Source organism: Pseudorasbora parva, chromosome 1 (assembly GCF_024679245.1).
Source record: "Pseudorasbora parva isolate DD20220531a chromosome 1, ASM2467924v1, whole genome shotgun sequence".
Taxonomy (NCBI): Eukaryota; Metazoa; Chordata; class Actinopteri; order Cypriniformes; family Gobionidae; genus Pseudorasbora; species Pseudorasbora parva.
Genome location: NC_090172.1, coordinates 20,356,073 through 20,377,430, shown reverse-complemented (window position 1 = coordinate 20,377,430; position 21,358 = coordinate 20,356,073). Strand labels below are relative to the sequence as shown.

Sequence of the window (21,358 nt, the reverse complement as noted above, 5' to 3'; positions counted from 1 at the left end):
TTTGTCAGTGGATAGTGGCATGTGTCACTTAAACTTGTGTCAGTGGATAGTGGCATGTGACACTTAAACTTGTGTCAGTGGATAGTGACATGTGTCACTAAAACTTGTGTCAGTGGATAGTGGCATGTGTCACTTAAACATGTGTCAGTGGATAGTGGCATGTGTCACTTAAACGTGTGTCAGTGGATAGTGGCATGTGTCACTTAAACATGTGTCAGTGGATAGTGGCATGTGTCACTTAAACTTGTGTCAGTGGATAGTGGCATGTGACACTAAAACTTGTCATGTGTCAGTGAATAGTGGCATGTGTCACCTAAACTTGTCATGTGTTAGTGGATAGTGGCATGTGTCACTAAAACTTTTGTCAGTGGATAGTGGCATGTGTCACTAAAACTTGTCATGTGTCAGTGGATAGTGGCATGTGTCACTAAAAAACTTTTGTCAGTGGATAGTGGCATGTGTCACTTAAACTTGTGTCAGTGGATAGTGGCATGTGACACTTAAACTTGTGTCAGTGGATAGTGACATGTGTCACTAAAACTTGTGTCAGTGGATAGTGGCATGTGTCACTTAAACATGTGTCAGTGGATAGTGGCATGTGTCACTTAAACGTGTGTCAGCGGATAGTGGCATGTGTCACTTAAACGTGTGTCAGTGGATAGTGGCATGTGTCACTTAAACATGTGTCAGTGGATAGTGGCATGTGTCACTTAAACTTGTGTCAGTGGATAGTGGCATGTGTCACTTAAACTTGTGTCAGTGGATAGTGGCATGTGTCACTTAAACTTGTGTCAGTGGATAGTGGCATGTGACACTAAAACTTGTCATGTGTCAGTGAATAGTGGCATGTGTCACTTAAACTTGTCATGTGTTAGTGGATAGTGGCATGTGTCACTAAAACTTTTGTCAGTGGATAGTGGCATGTGTCACTAAAACTTGTCATGTGTCAGTGGATAGTGGCATGTGTCACTTAAACTTGTGTCAGTGGATAGTGGCATGTGTCACTTAAACTTGTCATGTGTCAGTGGATAGTGGCATGTGTCACTTAAACTTGTCATGTGTCAGTGGATAGTGGCATGTGTCACTTAAACTTGTGTCAGTGGATAGTGGCATGTGTCACTTAAACTTGTGTCAGTGGATAGTGGCATGTGTCACTTAAACTTGTGTCAGTGGATAGTGGCATGTGTCACTTAAACTTGTGTCAGTGGATAGTGGCATGTGTCACTTAAACTTGTGTCAGTGGATAGTGGCATGTGTCACTTAAACTTGTCATGTGTTAGTGGATAGTGGCATGCAGAGCCGGCCCTAGACCTTTGGGGGCCCTAAGCAAAATTTGGTTGGAGGCCCTTGACCGTTTTAAGTAAGGCCTAAAGAAAAGCAATGACTACCTTATAACTATACTGTACATATATCTACTATGTTACTTTAAAATTTTGTAGTCTATTAAATTATGTTTTAATTATTCTATGTATAGCCTACTGTATGATAATTATCTTTTTTTTACGCTGCTGGTCCTGAGTACGTATTTCGTTCTTATGTGGTAACATGTACAGAACATCAATAAAAGACCTTGAGTTCTTGAGTTGAGTTCCATGTTTGATGTCTAACAGGAAAATTATGATACCACTGAGCTGAATGGCAGTGCAGTGCAATGAACACACACGGATGAACTTGCTGAATAAAAAGACTGATAAAGTGATTTTTACTGACCATCAAAGAAACATTTTTAATTGACACCAGAGTTTAAAAGGCAAAAACAGCACAAGATAACAAATTTTGCTGGACAAGAAATTGGTCAAGAAATTATTGCGATAATATGCGATAAATGATAAGATTTTTCGTTCTAAACCCATTTTCATCTAAAATAATGATAATGGCATAATAATGCAGGTACACCTTTTTTAAAGATTAATAAACTTTTATCTCTAAAGACTCTGATACGGAAAACATTTTAAATATCAACAATAAATTAACAAAACAACCAAAAAACAAGAAAAGCAATGGACTCTCAGTCTGTTAACAAAAAATACACTTGAATAAATACCAAAAGCAATAAATAAAATGGATGAAAACTGCTTTAGGTACACATTAGGGGTGGCACGGTTCACAAAAGCCACGGTTCGGTTCGTATCACGGCTTTAGGGTCACGGTTTTTAAGTTCTGTACGGTCGTTGTTGTTGTTTTTGCTTTTACTTGTTAACACTCCAGAAATTTACTTCAGCATAATATGATATATAGCTTACTTATCCACAATTCAGGATACAGTATTAACACAATTGTTATATCATGTAATCATGCACAAACTGAACTTGACTATCTCTGAGGAAAGCTAGGTGAGATTTTGATACAGCAAGAGAAAGACAGACATGCTTTCATTTATTTGGCAAAAAAAAGGAGAATGTGTATTGCTATCTCTACAGGAACTTATGTGCCTTTTTTAGACACAAATATTGAACTGAAAAATTAACTTGCATTTCTCAAACGGCCAACTTCAGTGTAGCTTTAAGCCTTGTTTATACTTGACGCGTCCGCACGAGCGCGGCAAAAATTGCGTCAACGAGGAGTGCGCGAGACCCAATTTCGCTTGGCGGTGTGCACGTAAAATTTTGTAACTTAGCGTGCGGCTCCGCAACCGAAGAAGCTCGAGGCGAATCTGGCCGAGCATGACGTCTCATCACGCCTGCACCCAGTCTGCGCTTCAAGTATAATAAACACCTCCCCAAACAGATGAGGAGGTGCGTGCACTCTCTAGGGGGCCCTCTGCAGGCCACGGGGCCCTTTGCAATTGCAAGGGTCGCTTAGTGGCTGGGCCGGCTCTGGTGGCATGTGTCACTAAAACTTTTGTCAGTGGATAGTGGCATGTGTCACTTAAACTTGTGTCAGTGGATAGTGGCATGTGTCACGAAAACTTGTCATGTGTCAGTGGATAGTGGCATGTGTCACTAAAACTTGTCATGTGTCAGTGGATAGTGGCATGTGTCACTAAAACTTTTGTCAGTGGATAGTGGCATGTGTCACTTAAACTTGTGTCAGTGGATAGTGGCATGTGACACTTAAACTTGTGTCAGTGGATAGTGACATGTGTCACTAAAACTTGTGTCAGTGGATAGTGACATGTGTCACTAAAACATGTGTCAATGGATAGTGGCATGTGTCACTTAAACATGTGTCAGTGGATAGTGGCATGTGTCACTTAAACGTGTGTCAGTGGATAGTGGCATGTGTCACTTAAACGTGTGTCAGTGGATAGTGGCATGTGTCACTTAAACGTGTGTCAGTGGATAGTGGCATGTGTCACTTAAACATGTGTCAGTGGATAGTGGCATGTGTCACTTAAACTTGTGTCAGTGGATAGTGGCATGTGCCACTAAAACTTGCCATGTGTCAGTGGATAGTGGCATGTGTCACTTAAACATGTGTCAGTGGATAGTGGCATGTGTCACTTAAACTTGTGTCAGTGGATAGTGGCATGTGTCACTTAAACTTGTGTCAGTGGATAGTGGCATGTGTCACTTAAACTTGTGTCAGTGGATAGTGGCATGTGTCACTAAAACTTGCCATGTGTCAGTGGATAGTGGCATGTGTCACTTAAACTTGTCATGTGTTAGTGGATAGTGGCATGTGTCACTAAAACTTGTCATGTGTCAGTGGATAGTGGCATGTGTCACTTAAACTTGTCATGTGTCAGTGGATAGTGGCATGTGTCACTTAAACTTGTGTCAGTGGATAGTGGCATGTGTCACTTAAACTTGTGTCAGTGGATAGTGGCATGTGTCACTTAAACTTGTCATGTGTCAGTGGATAGTGGCATGTGTCACTTAAACTTGTGTCAGTGGATAGTGGCACGTGTCACTTAAACTTGTGTCAGTGGATAGTGGCATGTGTCACTAAAACTTGTGTCAGTGGATAGTGGCATGTGTCACTTAAACTTGTGTCAGTGGATAGTGGCATGTGTCACTTAAACTTGTCATGTGTTAGTGGATAGTGGCATGTGTCACTAAAACTTTTGTCAGTGGATAGTGGCATGTGTCACTAAAACTTGTCATGTGTCAGTGGATAGTGGCATGTGTCACTAAAACTTGTCATGTGTCAGTGGATAGTGGCATGTGTCACGAAAACTTTTGTCAGTGGATAGTGGCATGTGTCACTTAAACTTGTGTCAGTGGATAGTGGCATGTGACACTTAAACTTGTGTCAGTGGATAGTGACATGTGTCACTAAAACTTGTGTCAGTGGATAGTGACATGTGTCACTTAAACATGTGTCAATGGATAGTGGCATGTGTCACTTAAACGTGTGTCAGTGGATAGTGGCATGTGTCACTTAAACGTGTGTCAGTGGATAGTGGCATGTGTCACTTAAACGTGTGTCAGTGGATAGTGGCATGTGTCACTTAAACTTGTGTCAGTGGATAGTGGCATGTGTCACTTAAACTTGTGTCAGTGGATAGTGGCATGTGTCACTTAAACTTGTGTCAGTGGATAGTGGCATGTGTCACTAAAACTTGTGTCAGTGGATAGTGGCATGTGTCACTAAAACTTGTGTCAGTGGATAGTGGCATGTGTCACTTAAACTTGTGTAAGTGGATAGTGGCATGTGTCACTAAAACTTGTCAGTGGATAGTGGCATGTGTCACTCAAACTTGTGTCAGTGGATAGTGGCATGTGTCACTAAAACTTGTGTCAGTGGATAGTGGCATGTGTCACTAAAACTTGTGTCAGTGGATAGTGACATGTGTCACAAACTAGTGTCAGTGGATAGTGGCATGTGTCACTAAAACTTGCCATGTGTCAGTGGATAGTGGCATGTGTCACTTAAACATGTGTCAGTGGATAGTGGCATGTGTCACTTAAACTTGTGTCAGTGGATAGTGGCATGTGTCACTAAAACTTGCCATGTGTCAGTGGATAGTGGCATGTGTCACTTAAACATGTGTCAGTGGATAGTGGCATGTGTCACTTAAACATGTGTCAGTGGATAGTGGCATGTGTCACTTAAACTTGTGTCAGTGGATAGTGGCATGTGTCACTAAAACTTGTGTCAGTGGATAGTGGCACGTGTCACTTAAACTTGTGTAAGTGGATAGTGGCATGTGTCACTAAAACTTGTCAGTGGATAGTGGCATGTGTCACTCAAACTTGTGTCAGTGGATAGTGGCATGTGACATTTAAACTTGTGTCAGTGGATAGTGACATGTGTCACTAAAACTTGCCATGTGTCAGTGGATAGTGGCATGTGTCACTTAAACTTGTGTCAGTGGATAGTGGCATGTGTCACTAAAACTTGCCATGTGTCAGTGGATAGTGGCATGTGTCACTTAAACATGTGTCAGTGGATAGTGGCATGTGTCACTTAAACTTGTGTCAGTGGATAGTGGCATGTGTCACTTAAACTTGTGTCAGTGGATAGTGGCATGTGTCACTTAAACTTGTGTCAGTGGATAGTGGCATGTGTCACTTAAACTTGTGTCAGTGGATAGTGGCATGTGACACTAAAACTTGTCATGTGTCAGTGGACAGTGGCATGTGTCACTTAAACTTGTCATGTGTTAGTGGATAGTGGCATGTGTCACTAAAACTTGTCATGTGTCAGTGGATAGTGGCATGTGTAACTAAAACTTGTCATGTGTCAGTGGATAGTGGCATGTGTCACTAAAACTTTTGTCAGTGGATAGTGGCATGTGTCACTTAAACTTGTCATGTGTCAGTGGATAGTGGCATGTGTCACTAAAACTTTTGTCAGTGGATAGTGGCATGTGTCACTTAAACTTGTCATGTGTCAGTGGATAGTGGCATGTGTCACTTAAACTTGTGTCAGTGGATAGTGGCATGTGTCACTTAAACTTGTGTCAGTGGATAGTGGCATGTGCCACTAAAACTTGCCATGTGTCAGTGGATAGTGGCATGTGTCACTTAAACATGTGTCAGTGGATAGTGGCATGTTTCACTTAAACTTGTGTCAGTGGATAGTGGCATGTGTCACTTAAACTTGTGTCAGTGGATAGTGGCATGTGTCACTTAAACTTGTGTCAGTGGATAGTGGCATGTGTCACTAAAACTTGTGTCAGTGGATAGTGGCATGTGTCACTTAAACTTGTGTAAGTGGATAGTGCCATGTGTCACTAAAACTTGTCAGTGGATAGTGGCATGTGTCACTCAAACTTGTGTCAGTGGATAGTGACATGTGTCACTTAAACATGTGTCAATGGATAGTGGCATGTGTCACTTAAACATGTGTCAGTGGATAGTGGCATGTGTCACTTAAACGTGTGTCAGTGGATAGTGGCATGTGTCACTTAAACGTGTGTCAGTGGATAGTGGCATGTGTCACTAAAACTTGCCATGTGTCAGTGGATAGTGGCATGTGTCACTTAAACTTGTGTCAGTGGATAGTGGCTTGTGTCACTTAAACTTGTGTCAGTGGATAGTGGCATGTGTCACCTAAACTTGTTTCAGTGGATAGTGGCATGTGTCACTTAAACTTGTGTCAGTGGATAGTGGCTTGTGTCACTTAAACTTGTGTCAGTGGATAGTGGCATGTGTCACTTAAACTTGTGTCAGTGGATAGTGGCATGTGTCACTTAAACCTGTGTCAGTGGATAGTGGCATGTAGGGCTGGGCGATATGGCCAAAAATTCATATCCCGATATAGCTAATTTGATATCCCGATAACGATATGCATAACGATATAGCAATTTTTCTGTTAATTCAGTTTATGAATAGTCTATATAAAATTGCAATGTGGAAATGCAGTTTGAAATGATATACAAAACAAATAAAGGTAGTATGGACTACATTTTTATTTTACTTAGAACCTTTTTTCAAGCAAGACTGTTGGTAAAGTTAACACCTGCCTAGGGATGTTAACCGATGACCGTTTGACCGATGGTTGACCGTATCAACGCTAACCGATCAAAGTTGTCGGTTGAAAAAAAAAAAGAGTGATCTCTAAATTAGGCTATTATACAGTGGACTAAACGCTACTACAGTTAGCCATCTCATTCCAAAATCTTTTTGTGTGAAGTGAACATATCCCTCGCACTCAATTTTTCATAACTCGCCTGTTTGTATTTAATAAACCAATAAAAACATTTGGCGCGAGGTCACAGCGTTTGGGTTTGCAAAAAGTAAACCGGCTAACACTCGAGGTTAGAGCCAGAGCAGACAACAGTAAGAAGCGTGCATTTCGCTTAAGATGGGCTTACATTTGGAAATATATTTCATCTACATTTCAGTGGTAACACATAAGGTGTTGATCGTCGATACCTCGAACTAAAGCGGCGTCTCTTCGGAGCTGTCATTTTCTTAAATGAGCCGCGGCAATGTTACAAATGAGCTTCTAATGCTAGACAAATGCCTTTATTTTCCATGCCCAAACCATTTCGAAACTAAGGAGCCATTTGTCCTCAGATTACAAACAAGCTCCTCGGCGGCGCGTTTGCGGGAGTCATGTTTCGCGCTGTGGGGGATTTAAAAAAAGTGACGTGAGTGGAAGGGAGGCGGCAGCGTGTGTGTGTGAGTGTGAGTGTGAGAGAGAGAGAGAGAGAGAGAGAGAGAGAGAGAGAGAGAGAGAGAGAGAGAGAGAGAGAGAGAGAGAGAGAGAGAGAGAGAAGGAGCGCGGCACACGGCTGTTATTTCAAATAGCGCAGCATATTTTAAACTAATCGGTTAACCGGTTTCAACCGGCTAATAATGAGGCTCGGTGGTCGGTCAAGAAAATGTTTAGTTTTCGCCATCCCTACACCTGCCATTAAAATATTTCAATATATGGCTGGTGTGCCACACGTAAAAGCCCGTTGCAGCGTCTGTGTCTGAAGTTTGTTTTGAGCGCTTATGCCACCACTCTGGCATTATTACTCTGAGAATTACCCTGGTCTGAACCGCGTCTACTACCGTCTTCCTCCATGTTTGTTTATGTATTGCAGCGTGCATGGGCACGCCGTGGCGTGAGGTGCATCTTGACATAAAATTCAGCCGTAAACGCCTTATCGTGCCGTAAGCGATAGAACCTTATATAAAACGATAGACATTTTCTATCGTCCAAACGATATATTTCGCCATATCGCCCACAGTGTTGGGCAAGCTACTTGGAAAATGTAGTGAGCTAAGCTACCAGTTACTCTACTTTAAATTAAGCTTCACTACACTGAAGCTAACCCCCTGGGAAATGTAGCAAGCTAAGCTACAGCAACTTGACAAAAGTAGTTTACTACATCTAAGCTACTTTTTATTTATTTAATTTTATATTGAACCCACTTCATTGCAATCAATGCTATTTCAGTGATCAATAAAAGTCAAGCATATAGACATTTTTTTTTTAGTTATACAAAAACTGTCCGAAATCAATTCGGCAACAAAAACATGTGATCCAAAATAATAACAAAACTAGGGGCCTATTGCACAAAACTAGAATAAGGGATTAAGCCGGGATATCTTGTCATGTTTATGCAAAATTTAGTACATAGCTGTCATGTAAACATACCCTGAAGGCAAACTCATACCAAGAACGATAATGAAAGATAACTGCATATTAGTGGATCAATTGAGCCAGGATCACCAAAATATCCCAGCTTCATCCCTTATCCTAGTATTGTGCAATAGGCCCCTGGTGTTGAGAGTGTGTGTGTGTGAGTGTGTGTGTGTGTGTGTGTGTGTGTGTGTGTGTGTGTGTGTGTGTGTTCATCTACAAAAAAGTCCAGTCCAGAAAGTACAGTTGCAAAATAATTAAGCCCTGCTCCAAACAGTACCAACATGGCGCAAAAAAAAAAAAAAAACAGCCTGTGTGTGTGTCTCCCACACACATGAAACAAGTTTCAATCATTCATTCATTCATTCATTCATTCATTCATTCATTCATTCATTCATTCATTCATTCATTCATATCAAGAGGTGGCCAGGCTGGACCCCGATACTTTTAACAAGAGGTGTTTATTCAAGAGACACAATAGATTTTAAAACTTTGCCGTTTCTCTTTTGTCACCGTGCGGACAATGCGCGTGCAACAGCGAATTGAGCGCTAGGAGAAAAAAAACCGTCAACTAGATAGTGCGAATGTGCACACGCTTATCCCGTCTTTACGCACTCACTGCCAAAGGAGTACTTTGAAAGGCTCGCGCGCGCATCTGTGCGTACCTTTGAAAGGCTCTCGCGCATCTGTGCGCGTCTGCGCGAGGCAGAAAGGAATGTAGAAAGTGAAGTATATCCGTGTTCTTATCAGTTGTGTTTCCAATTTGAGCTTGATCCTCAGAAATGCTTGGGAAAATGTAACGTTAGCTTGTGTGGACGCTACCGCACTACTTGGTCAACAGAAGAGCTTCACTACTGAAAAGCTATTTCATTGAGAAAACAGCGACGCTACCACCACGCTACTGAAAAATGTAGTTAAGCTAGTAGCGTCACTACTTGTAGCGACGCTACTGCCCAACACTGATCGCCCAGCCCTAGTGGCATGTGCCACTTAACTTGTGTCATGTGTCAGTGGATAGTGCAGGGCTTGCAAAATCGCCTGCCTGACGTTCCGGGGCTAATGTGTTTTCCAGACAGGCTACCAAAATGTATCACCGCTTTGCCCGACGTGCTATCTTAAATTGTGAAAGAATTCCTTTTTTTGATGTGCGTTGACACTCTTGTTGACACGTTGTTGACTTGTTATCTGGAGGAAAAATGTGATCGCTGTTGACACGTTGTTGACTTGTTATCTGAAGGGAAAATGTGATCGCAGAAGTTGATCCTGCTGATTTGACCGCAGAAAGGTTTTGCTGATCAGTTACACACCGCACACGCAGAAGCTGTGCATATGGAGAGCAGGAACATATACATACTATATATATATATATATATATATATATATATATATATATATATATATATATATATATATATATATACACACATACATACATACATACATACATACATACATACATACATACATATATATATAAATATAAGGGATGCACCGAAATGAAATTCTTGGCCGAAGCCGAAACCTAAAAATAATGAAATGCTTGGCCAAAGGCCGAATACCGAACGCGGTGTTTCGTATTTTTTCCATTTATTTGGCATTTTTTTTACCATTACAATAATTAATTATTAATTAAATAGTAAAAATTTGCTTTTTACTATTTTGTGTTGCTTTTCAGAGAAATAAATCAAATAACTAAAATACAATTTTAAAATATTTATTTAACACTGAACGTTTTTTTAACATTCCAGCAGATATTATACAAACTAAGCACACCATAACTTAAAATAAATAATTAGTAAAATAAAAAATATATTTTTATTTGGCCATCTTTGAAGCCCCCCCTTCTTGAATAGCCTATGTTAGGCCTATAACTGACTGCTGAAAGAATGTAACTCTGTATGTCTACAACAACAATTGTGCATTGAATAGTGCAAAAAATGTGGATGAACCCACAACAAATAAATAACTGTCCTAGACATAAGCCTACTTAGCCTACTTCTTCAGGGAAAGTGGCCAGTTCTTCTTTATGAAAAGTAGCTTCTCTGCTTTCTCACATGAAAGTCGGTTCCTCTTCTCATCGATGACATGAGATGCAGCACTAAAGAGTGCTTCCACACTGCTGACATGTTTGCTGCATAAAGCGCGCGCCTCTCACTCTACGTGGGTTACTATTTGATCGCGTCATTAAAAACGTCATTGTTCGGCAAAAATTATTCGGCCTTTTTACTTATTTGGCCGAATGCCGAAAGTGCTTTTTTTTGGCTATTTTCGGCCGAATAATTTCGGTTGCCGAACATTCGGTGCATCCCTAATACATATATTATATATATATATATATATATATATATATATATATATATATATATATACACACACACATATATATATATATATATATATATATACACACACACACATATATATATATATATATATATATATATATATATATATACACACACATATATATATATATACACACACATATATATATACATACATACATACATACATATATAAATATAATATATATATATATATATATATATATATATATATATCAGGGTTCGTACACCTTTTCAAAGGTCAAATTCAAGCACTTTTCAAGCACTTTCAAGGTCAATTTTAATGATTTTTCCAGCACCTAACACCACTGTAAATTACATACCAATACATTGTCAAAATTATTATTTAGTACACTTTATCATCACATTAAAAAGATAATAATGCTATAAACAGCCAAAATCGTGTTTCGTAAAGCAGCAGGATCAGATATTTAACCAAATCACAAGTTTTATTTCTTTTAAATGTATCACTGTCTAAGTAGATTTTGCTTACTATCTAACCTGCCTTTGGGGTAATTGTAAAAACAATTACCCTAAACAAAATCACTCGACGGGTTCACTTAACTTTCAATTCATTTATTGAACATTTTAAAAATGAAAACATTCGTCTTTGAGGTAGACAGTCAATCACATGTACCTCATTGACCTTTTCTATTTTTAATTTAAAAAAAATTGTGTGTGTATGTCTATTAAAAGTCTAGGCAATCAAGTATTTCTTCTGAAGAGATCACTTTATATGATCAGTAAAGAGCAGCAGGTGATCTTTTGTCTTTTTGTAGTTTGAATAACTGCTGCCCCTTTAAGACCTGACGCGAGTGTGGAATCAAAACACTGTTCCTGTTACTCATTCTTCTGAATCGTTTACGGCTGTATTTAGGTTAATACACACCCAGATGAACAGTGTAACATTTTTTGTGTGTATTTGACCATTAATTAGCTGGGAAAAGGAGCTATTTTTTATTTTATTTACTTGTATGTCAGAGGTCGGCTTTATAACGGTATGTGCCCACTTCAGATATGAGCGCAAAATCTGCAGGAATTTGTAGAATTATGTATCTAATCCCGTGCTAAATTCAGACCGATCGAAAAATACATCAATATTTTTGACAGCACTAAGTTACTTGCAGGGGCAAAGCCATCTTTTCAGAAGTGAGTGGGACAGAATTTTTTTTTTTTTTTTGGACCAATATAATTTATTGCATCTCTTGCTTTTAATTGGGCAAGATATCAAATACACTGCTGAACAATAACCACTAATTAATATCTATAATATTATTCTCCTATTTTTTGTGCCAATTTTATAATTGGTTTATATACTAGCCTACAAACACTTGTGCATTAACACTCCATAGATTTTATTTAATGTAAAAATATATATATATATTCTAATGTAAACCAGCTGTTCTCTGTGTGAATATATAGTAAAGTGTGATTTATTCCTGTGATCAAAGCTGAATTTATCATCATTACTCCAGTCTTCAGTGTCACATGATCCTTCACTAATCACTCTCAGATGAGGGTCTGATGATCAACACACATTTATGATTATTATCAGTTGTGCTGCTCATGGTGATGCTTAATTTTTGATGAAACCATCTAAACATTTGTGGTAAAATTAAAAAAGAGAGAAATTAATACTTTTGTTGATCAGACATGCATTAAGTTGATCACAAGTGATATTTTTAATATTACAAAAGATGATAATTTTTAATGAATGCAAATAAATGCTATCCTTTGAACTTTCTATTCATTAAAGAAACCTGAAAAATAACATGTAGGCTATCATGGTTTCCACAACATTTTTAAGCAGCACAACTGTTTTCAACACAGATAATAATCATAAATGTTTCTTGATTATTAAATCCTGATATGAGAATGATTAGTGAAGGATCATGTCACACTGAAGACTGGAGTAATGATAAATTCAGCTTTGATCACAGGAATAAATTACTATATATTCACATAGGAAAAAAGCTGTTTTAATTTGTAATAATATTTCAAAATAATACTGTTTGAACTATTTTTGATTACATAAATGCAGCCTTGGTGAGCAGAAGATACTTAACATTAAAAGCTGCATTATTCATATGATAGCCTATACTTTATTGTCAATCAATAGCCTACATTGAGATGGCTTGAAAAACACACATAAAGCATATATATTGTCGCAATCGTCTGATTGTCGTCGTCACGTTTCATCATCATAACGATTGTTTTCCTTCAGCTGCAGCTCCAGCGTGACTGGATATTACGAATCCGCTTTTGGACTTTCCGTGAGAGAGCGCCTCCTCATATTTAGATACGAATAAAATGACAGCAGGTCATGCATAGATTATTTTTTGTCTCTGAATTTAAATCTTGATGTATTCACATTGGTTTCTATGTATACACTTGCCCGTGACCTCAAGAAGCGCCCAATCAACCCAGATTAAAGAAATCTGTTTTTAGCGTCCCTGTTAACTTGCCCGCCCCCGCGCAGGTAACGCCGGTCCGGATCCCGCTCGGAGCGGGTCGACTAGCATCGGTGAGACCCAGTAAAAGTGCGGGGGACGAAAATACATTTTATTAAAAGTGAAGGGGACACGTCCCCCGCGTAATCTACGCCCATGGTTACTTGTATGATCATCTGACACTATTTTTATGCACTGAGCTAATGTTTGTAGGTTTAAATTTGTGGCTACGTTCACTGCCTATTCCACAAATGAACATGTCATAACGGACATGCTAATCTTACATTATCACATTATACATATACTCTGTCACTAATGCGAATTCCTAGCTAGCAGTTAATAGCGCAAGTTAAACAAATAGGCGCTAATGTGTAGGCTACAGTAACGTTAAACTACTTTAGTTAGCTTACTTGAAAGTCTATGACTTAGCCTACCTTTCATGTGACTCGAAAGAGCAGACTCGCCCATATAGTGAAAAGCTGCATGTATTTTTGCAAACTTTACAGGAGGCTCTTCGTGGGGTTTGTGCCAGTTTGATCCAAAATTCGTATTTAGCATCTTTCAGCCAACGTTCAATGAAACGACAACATGGGGGCGGAGTCACACGGAAATAGACAGGCAGATCGCGAGCACAGCAGGTTTCATTTTAGGCTCTCCAACATTTTATTTCTACATTTAATAAACGAACTATTTAGTCAGATAGGTATTTGTTGTAAAAGAAATAGTTACATTTTCAAGCATTTTTAAGCACCTTATCCAAAATTCAAGCACTTTTCAAACCTTGAAAACACAACATCAAAATTCAAGCACTTTCAAGGATTTCAAGCACCCGTACGAACCCTGATATATATATATATATATATATATATATATATATATATATATATATATATATATATATATATATATATATATATATATTATATATGCTGCAAATATATGACCATGTTCCCCTCACACATCCATATGACAGGCTGTATAGGTAGTTTACATGATAAAAGTAACCTTAAAGTTAAAATATGTCTCTATTTTACGCCTCTGTGTGTGCTCTAATCTGTTAACATCGGCGCCAGAAAAAATAAACGCTGCTTATGCCCTGCTAACGTGTGTGTGTGTGTGTGTGTGTGTGTGTGTGTGTAGCACGTGAGTGAATTGTGATGCGCTATTCTATATCCACCGTTTGAGCGGGCCAAGTACCAACAAAAATGAATAAATTTGAAATTCTTAATTTCTATGTTTGTTTAATTATGACACAACTGTCTTCCTGGTAAAATTCAAAGAACGTGCATTACGGTTTTACTTTCATTTAAACTCTTCAGGGCAAACCAATGAAGGAAAACATAAGCCTAGAACACCTCCTAGTGGTCATTATAAAAACACACAAAGGAACCTACACAAAATATTGTTTAATAACTTTGGCAACTCTGTGAAAAACGGTGTATATGACAGTAAGCTAATAAAGCATATCCAGTCTTAGCTTGGGATGAACATATTTAGTGTTGTGTGTTTGTGGGTTCGAGAAGCTGTGGTGATGGAAACCGTGACCATTTAAGATGGTGTTTATTAAGGAAATGTAATTTGGCCAAAAAACGTTTGCATGCGTGTATATATAATTTATTTTATAACTAAATATATAATTTCTCATAAAAATATTTTTTTTTTAAAAAGTTAAATATATACATTCATGTGCGTATATTTATATATAGCTTACATAATAATTATACACAGTACATACACATATATTATGTAAACATGAGATTAATCACGATAAAATTTTCCCCAGCACTAATTTTATATATATATATATATATATATATATATATATATATATATATATATATATATATATATATATATATATATATATATATATATATATATATATATATATATATATATTCTTCAACTGGCCCGCTGTGCTGTGTCTGTGCAAGTTAGTCATCCTTGTTAAAGTGTTTGCTGCAAATTTTCACATCTATTGCCACAATTCGGAAAGGCACAAACGCGAACCATTTCTTCTTCACTTGTGAGCCTTATCGGATCATCACTCTAGTCCTCTAGTCTCATCCTTTCGAGAGAGGTTCCTCGTATTACTTATGGGGGAAAACTCCTTTTCTCGAGAATATGAAGCAAAACTTTATTAATAAAGGTATCCATGTAAAGCGTAGTGCCGCTGTATGGCCATAGCCCAGCGCGAGGAGCGCTCTGATTGGCTGGGCCGCGGCAACTGCAGGAACCTATGGTGAGGCGGCTGAGAGGAACGAACCAATGGGGGGCATTCCAGAAAGCCTGCCGTAAAAGGTGCTTATATTTGCATACAGGAGGCTATTTAAGACCCTAATTCGCCATAGGTGTCAGATTTTATCTCCTTCAGCGACACCTTCGCTGACCTCCGGAAGAAGCACCGCCATCGAACAAGCACCAGCGGAACCTGCAGCTGAGGACGACGGATTACCCCGGTCTCCGCCTTCTCTGCCGTTCCAGCTACGCCATCTGGCGCCAGTATCCTTTTATTCTCTCTTCTTTCTAAAAGAGCGTGAGGCGTTGCAAATACTGAGCATATGCGTGTAACTAAACGTGCAGCGGTTCTCGGATCAGCAGTACAGAATCGAAAACCATTTATTTCGGACACGTTCAATACTGAGAACTGATGAGCCGATGAGCAGAGCCTCTTCATACACACGACACTCTTCCCAACTGGACTATTTGCCTTTTTTCCAGCTACAACGGCCTTTAACTGTAAACTGACAATGAATAATAGCATTTATTAATCTTTGTTAAATGTAAATTTCAATATTTAATAACACATTATTTAAATCAAATGTTGTACTACTGTGTTATTTAAATGAACCTGAGCTAACATTAACAGATGTATTTTTTTAACTGACGTTATCTAAGAATAAACTTCATAAAAAATATAGCTTTTTTTATATACTTTTGCTCTCGGGATCCACCTACAGTTTGGAAAAAATAATGTCCTCAACTACTGTCGTAAGATCTGTCATCCTACAACAGGTGATGCCATCGCGCGTGCATTTGTTGACATGACAACCCTGATAGCCCTGAACGTATGTCTATCTAATGGTCGCGGGTGCGGGGCGGGTTGTAAAAATATATACAGTGGTGCGGTGCGGGCCAAATAACTTCATAAAAGTGGCGCCGCGGGTTGGTGCAGCACTAAGAGTTCAGAGTTCTTCTGGCGGCGCGTGTGAAATGTCTTCATCCCAAGTAACGTTACAGTCAGTGGCATGTTTCAGCATGTCATATGAATATAATTTCATGGGTTTTATTTTTTTCAAACGCCAAATAATCACGATGCTCACGTTTACAAGCCAGCGTCATTATAGTAGTCTATTGGTTACCGTTTTACAGAATTTATATGATACTTCAGTTCAATGTTTGAGTGGTAGGTAATCACCATAACAAGCAGGACAGCATCGGTCGGGCATGCCTCCTTCAGCTCACGCCGACGAGCAAACGCTGGTCACATGTTGATCCTCGTCCTGCCTTTAATCCGATCACTTTCTCGTTTCCTCTTATTGATTTCCTCCAACCAAACCTTTTCTTTCTTATTTGTCTCTGCTGCTTCAGACATGACTATATTATCCGACAAACAAAGTTGGGCTCGCACGTCCGAATTTAAGGAAGTGTGGGTGTTGGTGGAAGTGACGTATATGCCGTAAAGCAGTCGAATTTTGTAGTCCTTTTTTTTCTCGGGTTACTACCCGAAACCCGAAGTTTAAAAGTACGATTAAAAACGATACAGACCCCATCAGGCTATGGCAGACATGTCATTCAACCTATTGTAAGTCGATTTATCATCACAAGAGTCTTAAAAAATATATTATGAAGGTTGAAAAGTTACCTAGTGCTGCTTTAATGCATTAACTAACATTAACTACTAGTGAGAGCTTATTGTAAAGTGATAGCCTACCTATTGCTCTTTATAATTATTTTTCAATTTAATCTGTTTGAAACATTTGTTAACTTATACATTGTTGTGTATTGCTTTATTGTATTCAAATGTTCAGTTATTTTTGTCATAAGTTATTAAACCTGTAATAGTATGATAATACGTTTTTTGCAACTTTTTTCAAAATCGTTATAATACTGTATACCGTGACAAAAGCTTCAGCAATTACTGACAACATAAAATATTGATTCCGTCACATGCCTAGTCAAAAGCTCAATGAAAATTAGATTTCTCAGTTTATGACCCCTTTAAGCAAATGTTTGTGCTTTGCTTATGGTTCATATAATTGTAAATACACTGCCATTCAAAAGTTTGGGATTGGTACGTTGTCTCTCAAGGCTGCATTTATTTGATTTAAAATACAAAACAGACAGTAATATTGTGAATTATTATTGCATTTTAAAATAAGTTTTTTTTTAAACGTAATTTATTCTTGTGATGCAAATCTGAATTTTCAGCATCATTACCCTTCAATGTCACATGATCCTTCAGTAATCATTGTAATATGCTGATTTGCTGTTCAAGAAACGTTTCTGATTATTATTATTGTTGAAAACAGTTCAAAATAAATTCAAAAGAACAGCATTTATTTTAAATAGAATCTGTATAAATGTCTGTACTTTATTTCTTAATTAATAAAATTTTACCAGAAATAAATATGGAAAAAAAAAAACATTTTGTGGCCTTTGAGAAATGATTTTGAAATCAACCACATAAAAAAAAAAAAAAGATTAATCAAAACATTTATTTATTTTTGCCCAGCCCTAATCATCACGATGTAATTTTCGGTAAGAAACATTTCACACAGCAGGAATTTTAATTGCAGGCAGGTCCAGATATTTAGCAAGCCAAAATATCTCACAGGCATCAGCGACACATCTGCGATTCTATCAGATCGTCTTTGATAATTAACACTGCGTGATCGTCACTCGCTTGAAAATCGGGCCTAAAAGTATGCAGTGTGAATTGGGCATAAGTTGTGATAACATTTTTATGCTTTGTCACTCAACCCTCTACGCACACTTTGGCAATAGAATTGCCATTGGCTAGTACATTTTTAGTTGAGTCGCCAGTCTAATATACTTTATTATATTATACTTTTATACTAATATAACACCAAATTTATTATTATCTTTGTAAAATGGCACAGCCTAACATCAGTCAATCAAGCATTAGATTATGTTATGATAACCAAGCACTATTTAAATGATAGAACTTTAGTAATTAGAACTAAAATTGTTGGTAACCACGTATGAATACTTACTTTTCATTTAACTGAACTTTGGACTGGTGGTGGTGCTTAAGATATTGTTAGTGTTTCTGTTTAAAAAAATGTTTTTATTATATATATATATAAATATAAAGTTGGATTGATGAGCTGCTGGGTTCATGAATATTAATCAGGTTAAAAGCATTTGCTTAAACTGATTTGATGAAATCAAAACAGGGACAGGAAAAGATGAGCGCCAGCCGAAAAGATTGCCGAGATTGCTGGCACATTAGCTCCGCCCACAACTGGAAAAAACGGCATTTCTTCTGCTTGTTCGTAAAAGCTGAATAATTCTAAATTAACTCTGGTGTTTTGACAGAAAATACAACAAAGAACATTGTTAACATGTAGCACGTCGATTCTGTGTGGTATGGAAGACTCTCTCTCTCGCGTGCGCGATGCGAAACGCTCAGCAAAGCGACGGCGAGTTGTGCGCCTTCACACTATAGGTTACGGTATGTCGTCAGATGAGCTGAGAAACTCTCACGAGTGTTCAGCGAGTGAAAATATATATGCTAAATATTTATTAGCCAATGGCTAATGATGGATATTATTTAGTCGCCCAGAGTGAACATTTACTCGCATATGCGAGTATTTTACTTGCAATGTAGAGGCTTGTAAATTAACCATTACTCACCTTGGCGTGTCCATGTTTACCAGTCTTAGATGTGGACATCTCCACAATCTTGCATGGTCGACCCTTTAAAACTACAAAACCATTTTTACGCAAGGCAGAGCACTGCATGGGGTAGGTAGCAGAGGCACCAGCATCGCCTGTTGTGAAGTCCAGGTCAGCATCCGCCATGTCTTTTCTAAAGATTAATAAGCAAAAATTACACAGGTTAATATTAGTCAGCATAAGTCAACTGAGAAAGATGCTAATGAAAGATGGTTGGTACAAAATCAGAGACCTATCTTGCGATTCTTGAATTAGGCAAAAATTCCCAAAAACTCTTGTTTTGCCAAATCCCCTAAAACAACTTTCCATTTTTCCACTGACATCACTTCGGGCCATAATCGTCAAATAGCTTTTAAGGGGAGGGTTTAATATATATATATATATATATATATATATATATATATATATATATACACATACACTTTTTTTTTTTATCCTCTGAAAGTAAAATGTATTGCAAACAGAAATTCATACAGAATTTAAATAATCATGGCCAACTTGAATGAGGATATCTGTCCTTCAAACCACAGTATGAACATTTCTAATATCTGAAGAATGGGCTACTGGTTCAGACATGCCCAGAGTTAATTTATAAACAGAATAAACGATGAAACCATGACAATCATGTATTTAAAAATGGGGGGGGGGGGGTGTATACAATAAAAGCAGTGCAACTATATATGTCATATTATCTTCATTTCATTTTAATTATCTTTCAGAAAATGCCATTTAAATTAATGAATGTAGCCTCGTGGATCACTGGATTTGCAGAAGCAAGCTATATAAGGCAACAAAAACATGCACCTGTTAACTGGACTAACGTGCCCAACTTTTGTAAATATGCAATTACCAATTAAAAAAAAAAAAAAAAACACTTGTCAACAACACTGACAATTTTCACATTTGAGTAACTTCACTGTATTGGGCAATGATGGTCTACAAGTATTCACGTGGGAATGGCCCAAACGTCAAGTCATGCTGCCACGCGCAGCCCCTATCCCACGAGCATGCACATATCGATACATAAATCAATTTCACTTCACATATAAAATGCTAAGCATACGATTTTCACTTTCAAACATGATGAATGATCGATGCACGTCTAGTCAGTTGCATAAATAGCGGACGTAATTCAAGCAACTCGCCGCGATCGCAGACTTGCATTGTGACACATTTTACAGGAAATACGAGTATTATGCGTTTGAACAATGAAAGTTGGGATTTCATAAGGACACGCGTGCATGTCCTCCAGCCGCAGGGAGCTGGCTGCTATCTGAGGCCTGCTGGATCCGCCACTGCGCACTGATCAGAACCAGAGGCCCGCCGAGCAGCCACGCTAATCACGGACAAGCAGGTGCACGTATGTCACCGTTAAACCGCAAATGACAGCTCGTGAACCAGAGCCACAGACTCACTTTTATGCATAACGAAACCCTGTGCGGCTAAAACGAGGTTTCTACGATGCAAGGCTGAGCAAATGTACAATCCGAGGCGCCGTGGACTCGTGTCTTGAGTTATGATCAAGTTTTATTTTCATCTTTGTCTTTGTGTCGCGGGGAAACTTTGACGCAGTTTTTCCTCGTCAAATTCAATTTAGTTTTTGCACCCAACGCCCAAGGAAAATATATTGCCGTCATTCTAAATTACACGCGCAAAAGATCGAGTGCACATATCCTATAGACACTTGGCCATTTACAAGAGATGCTGTATCCTACGCTTATTGTTTGCTTTGTTTAGGTGACTGTCAAAAGCGTGAAACAGATGAATGGTTATCTCGAGGGATGAGGTTGTTGCTATGCGCGATCACGCCCGTTGTTTGAATTGGTTAAGCATCTAAGTTACTTACCTAGTTTACAGCCTTGTCCACGCTTTCAGGGCAACCCAACTGGATATCCCTTTTCTTGCCTTCTCTTTCGGATGTCTGCCTGATTTTGTTGCTATCAGCTGCGCGATGCCTCTTGTGTTTACTCAAGCAATCCAGCTATCCTGACGCTGCTGTCATTACAAGCGGTTCGTATCCCCCTCTCAGTTTGAGCTACACGTTTAGTTGGCTGACCCAAAGCGTGGATCCTAAACTCTCGCTCTCCCACCCTCGCTCTCCCTCTCTCTCTCTCACTCTGATCCGTACGAAGTCAACCTCATATACCAAGAAATGAACCTCAACCGTTTACTGCG

The 21,358-nt window shown here is 38.5% G+C and overlaps 1 protein-coding gene across 1 annotated transcript in view; it reads right to left on the bottom strand.

Moving 5' to 3' along the window:
• LOC137060300 (eukaryotic translation initiation factor 5A-1) overlaps positions 1-21,358 on the bottom strand; it is a 38,923-nt gene extending 17,565 nt beyond the window's left edge. The window contains exons 1-2 of the mRNA XM_067432454.1: positions 21,030-21,358; positions 19,142-19,316 (exon numbers count right to left, since the gene is read on the bottom strand). Coding sequence (XP_067288555.1) covers positions 19,142-19,309 — 168 coding nt within the window. The 5' untranslated portion in view covers positions 19,310-19,316; positions 21,030-21,358. The remainder of the gene's footprint in view (positions 1-19,141; positions 19,317-21,029) is intronic.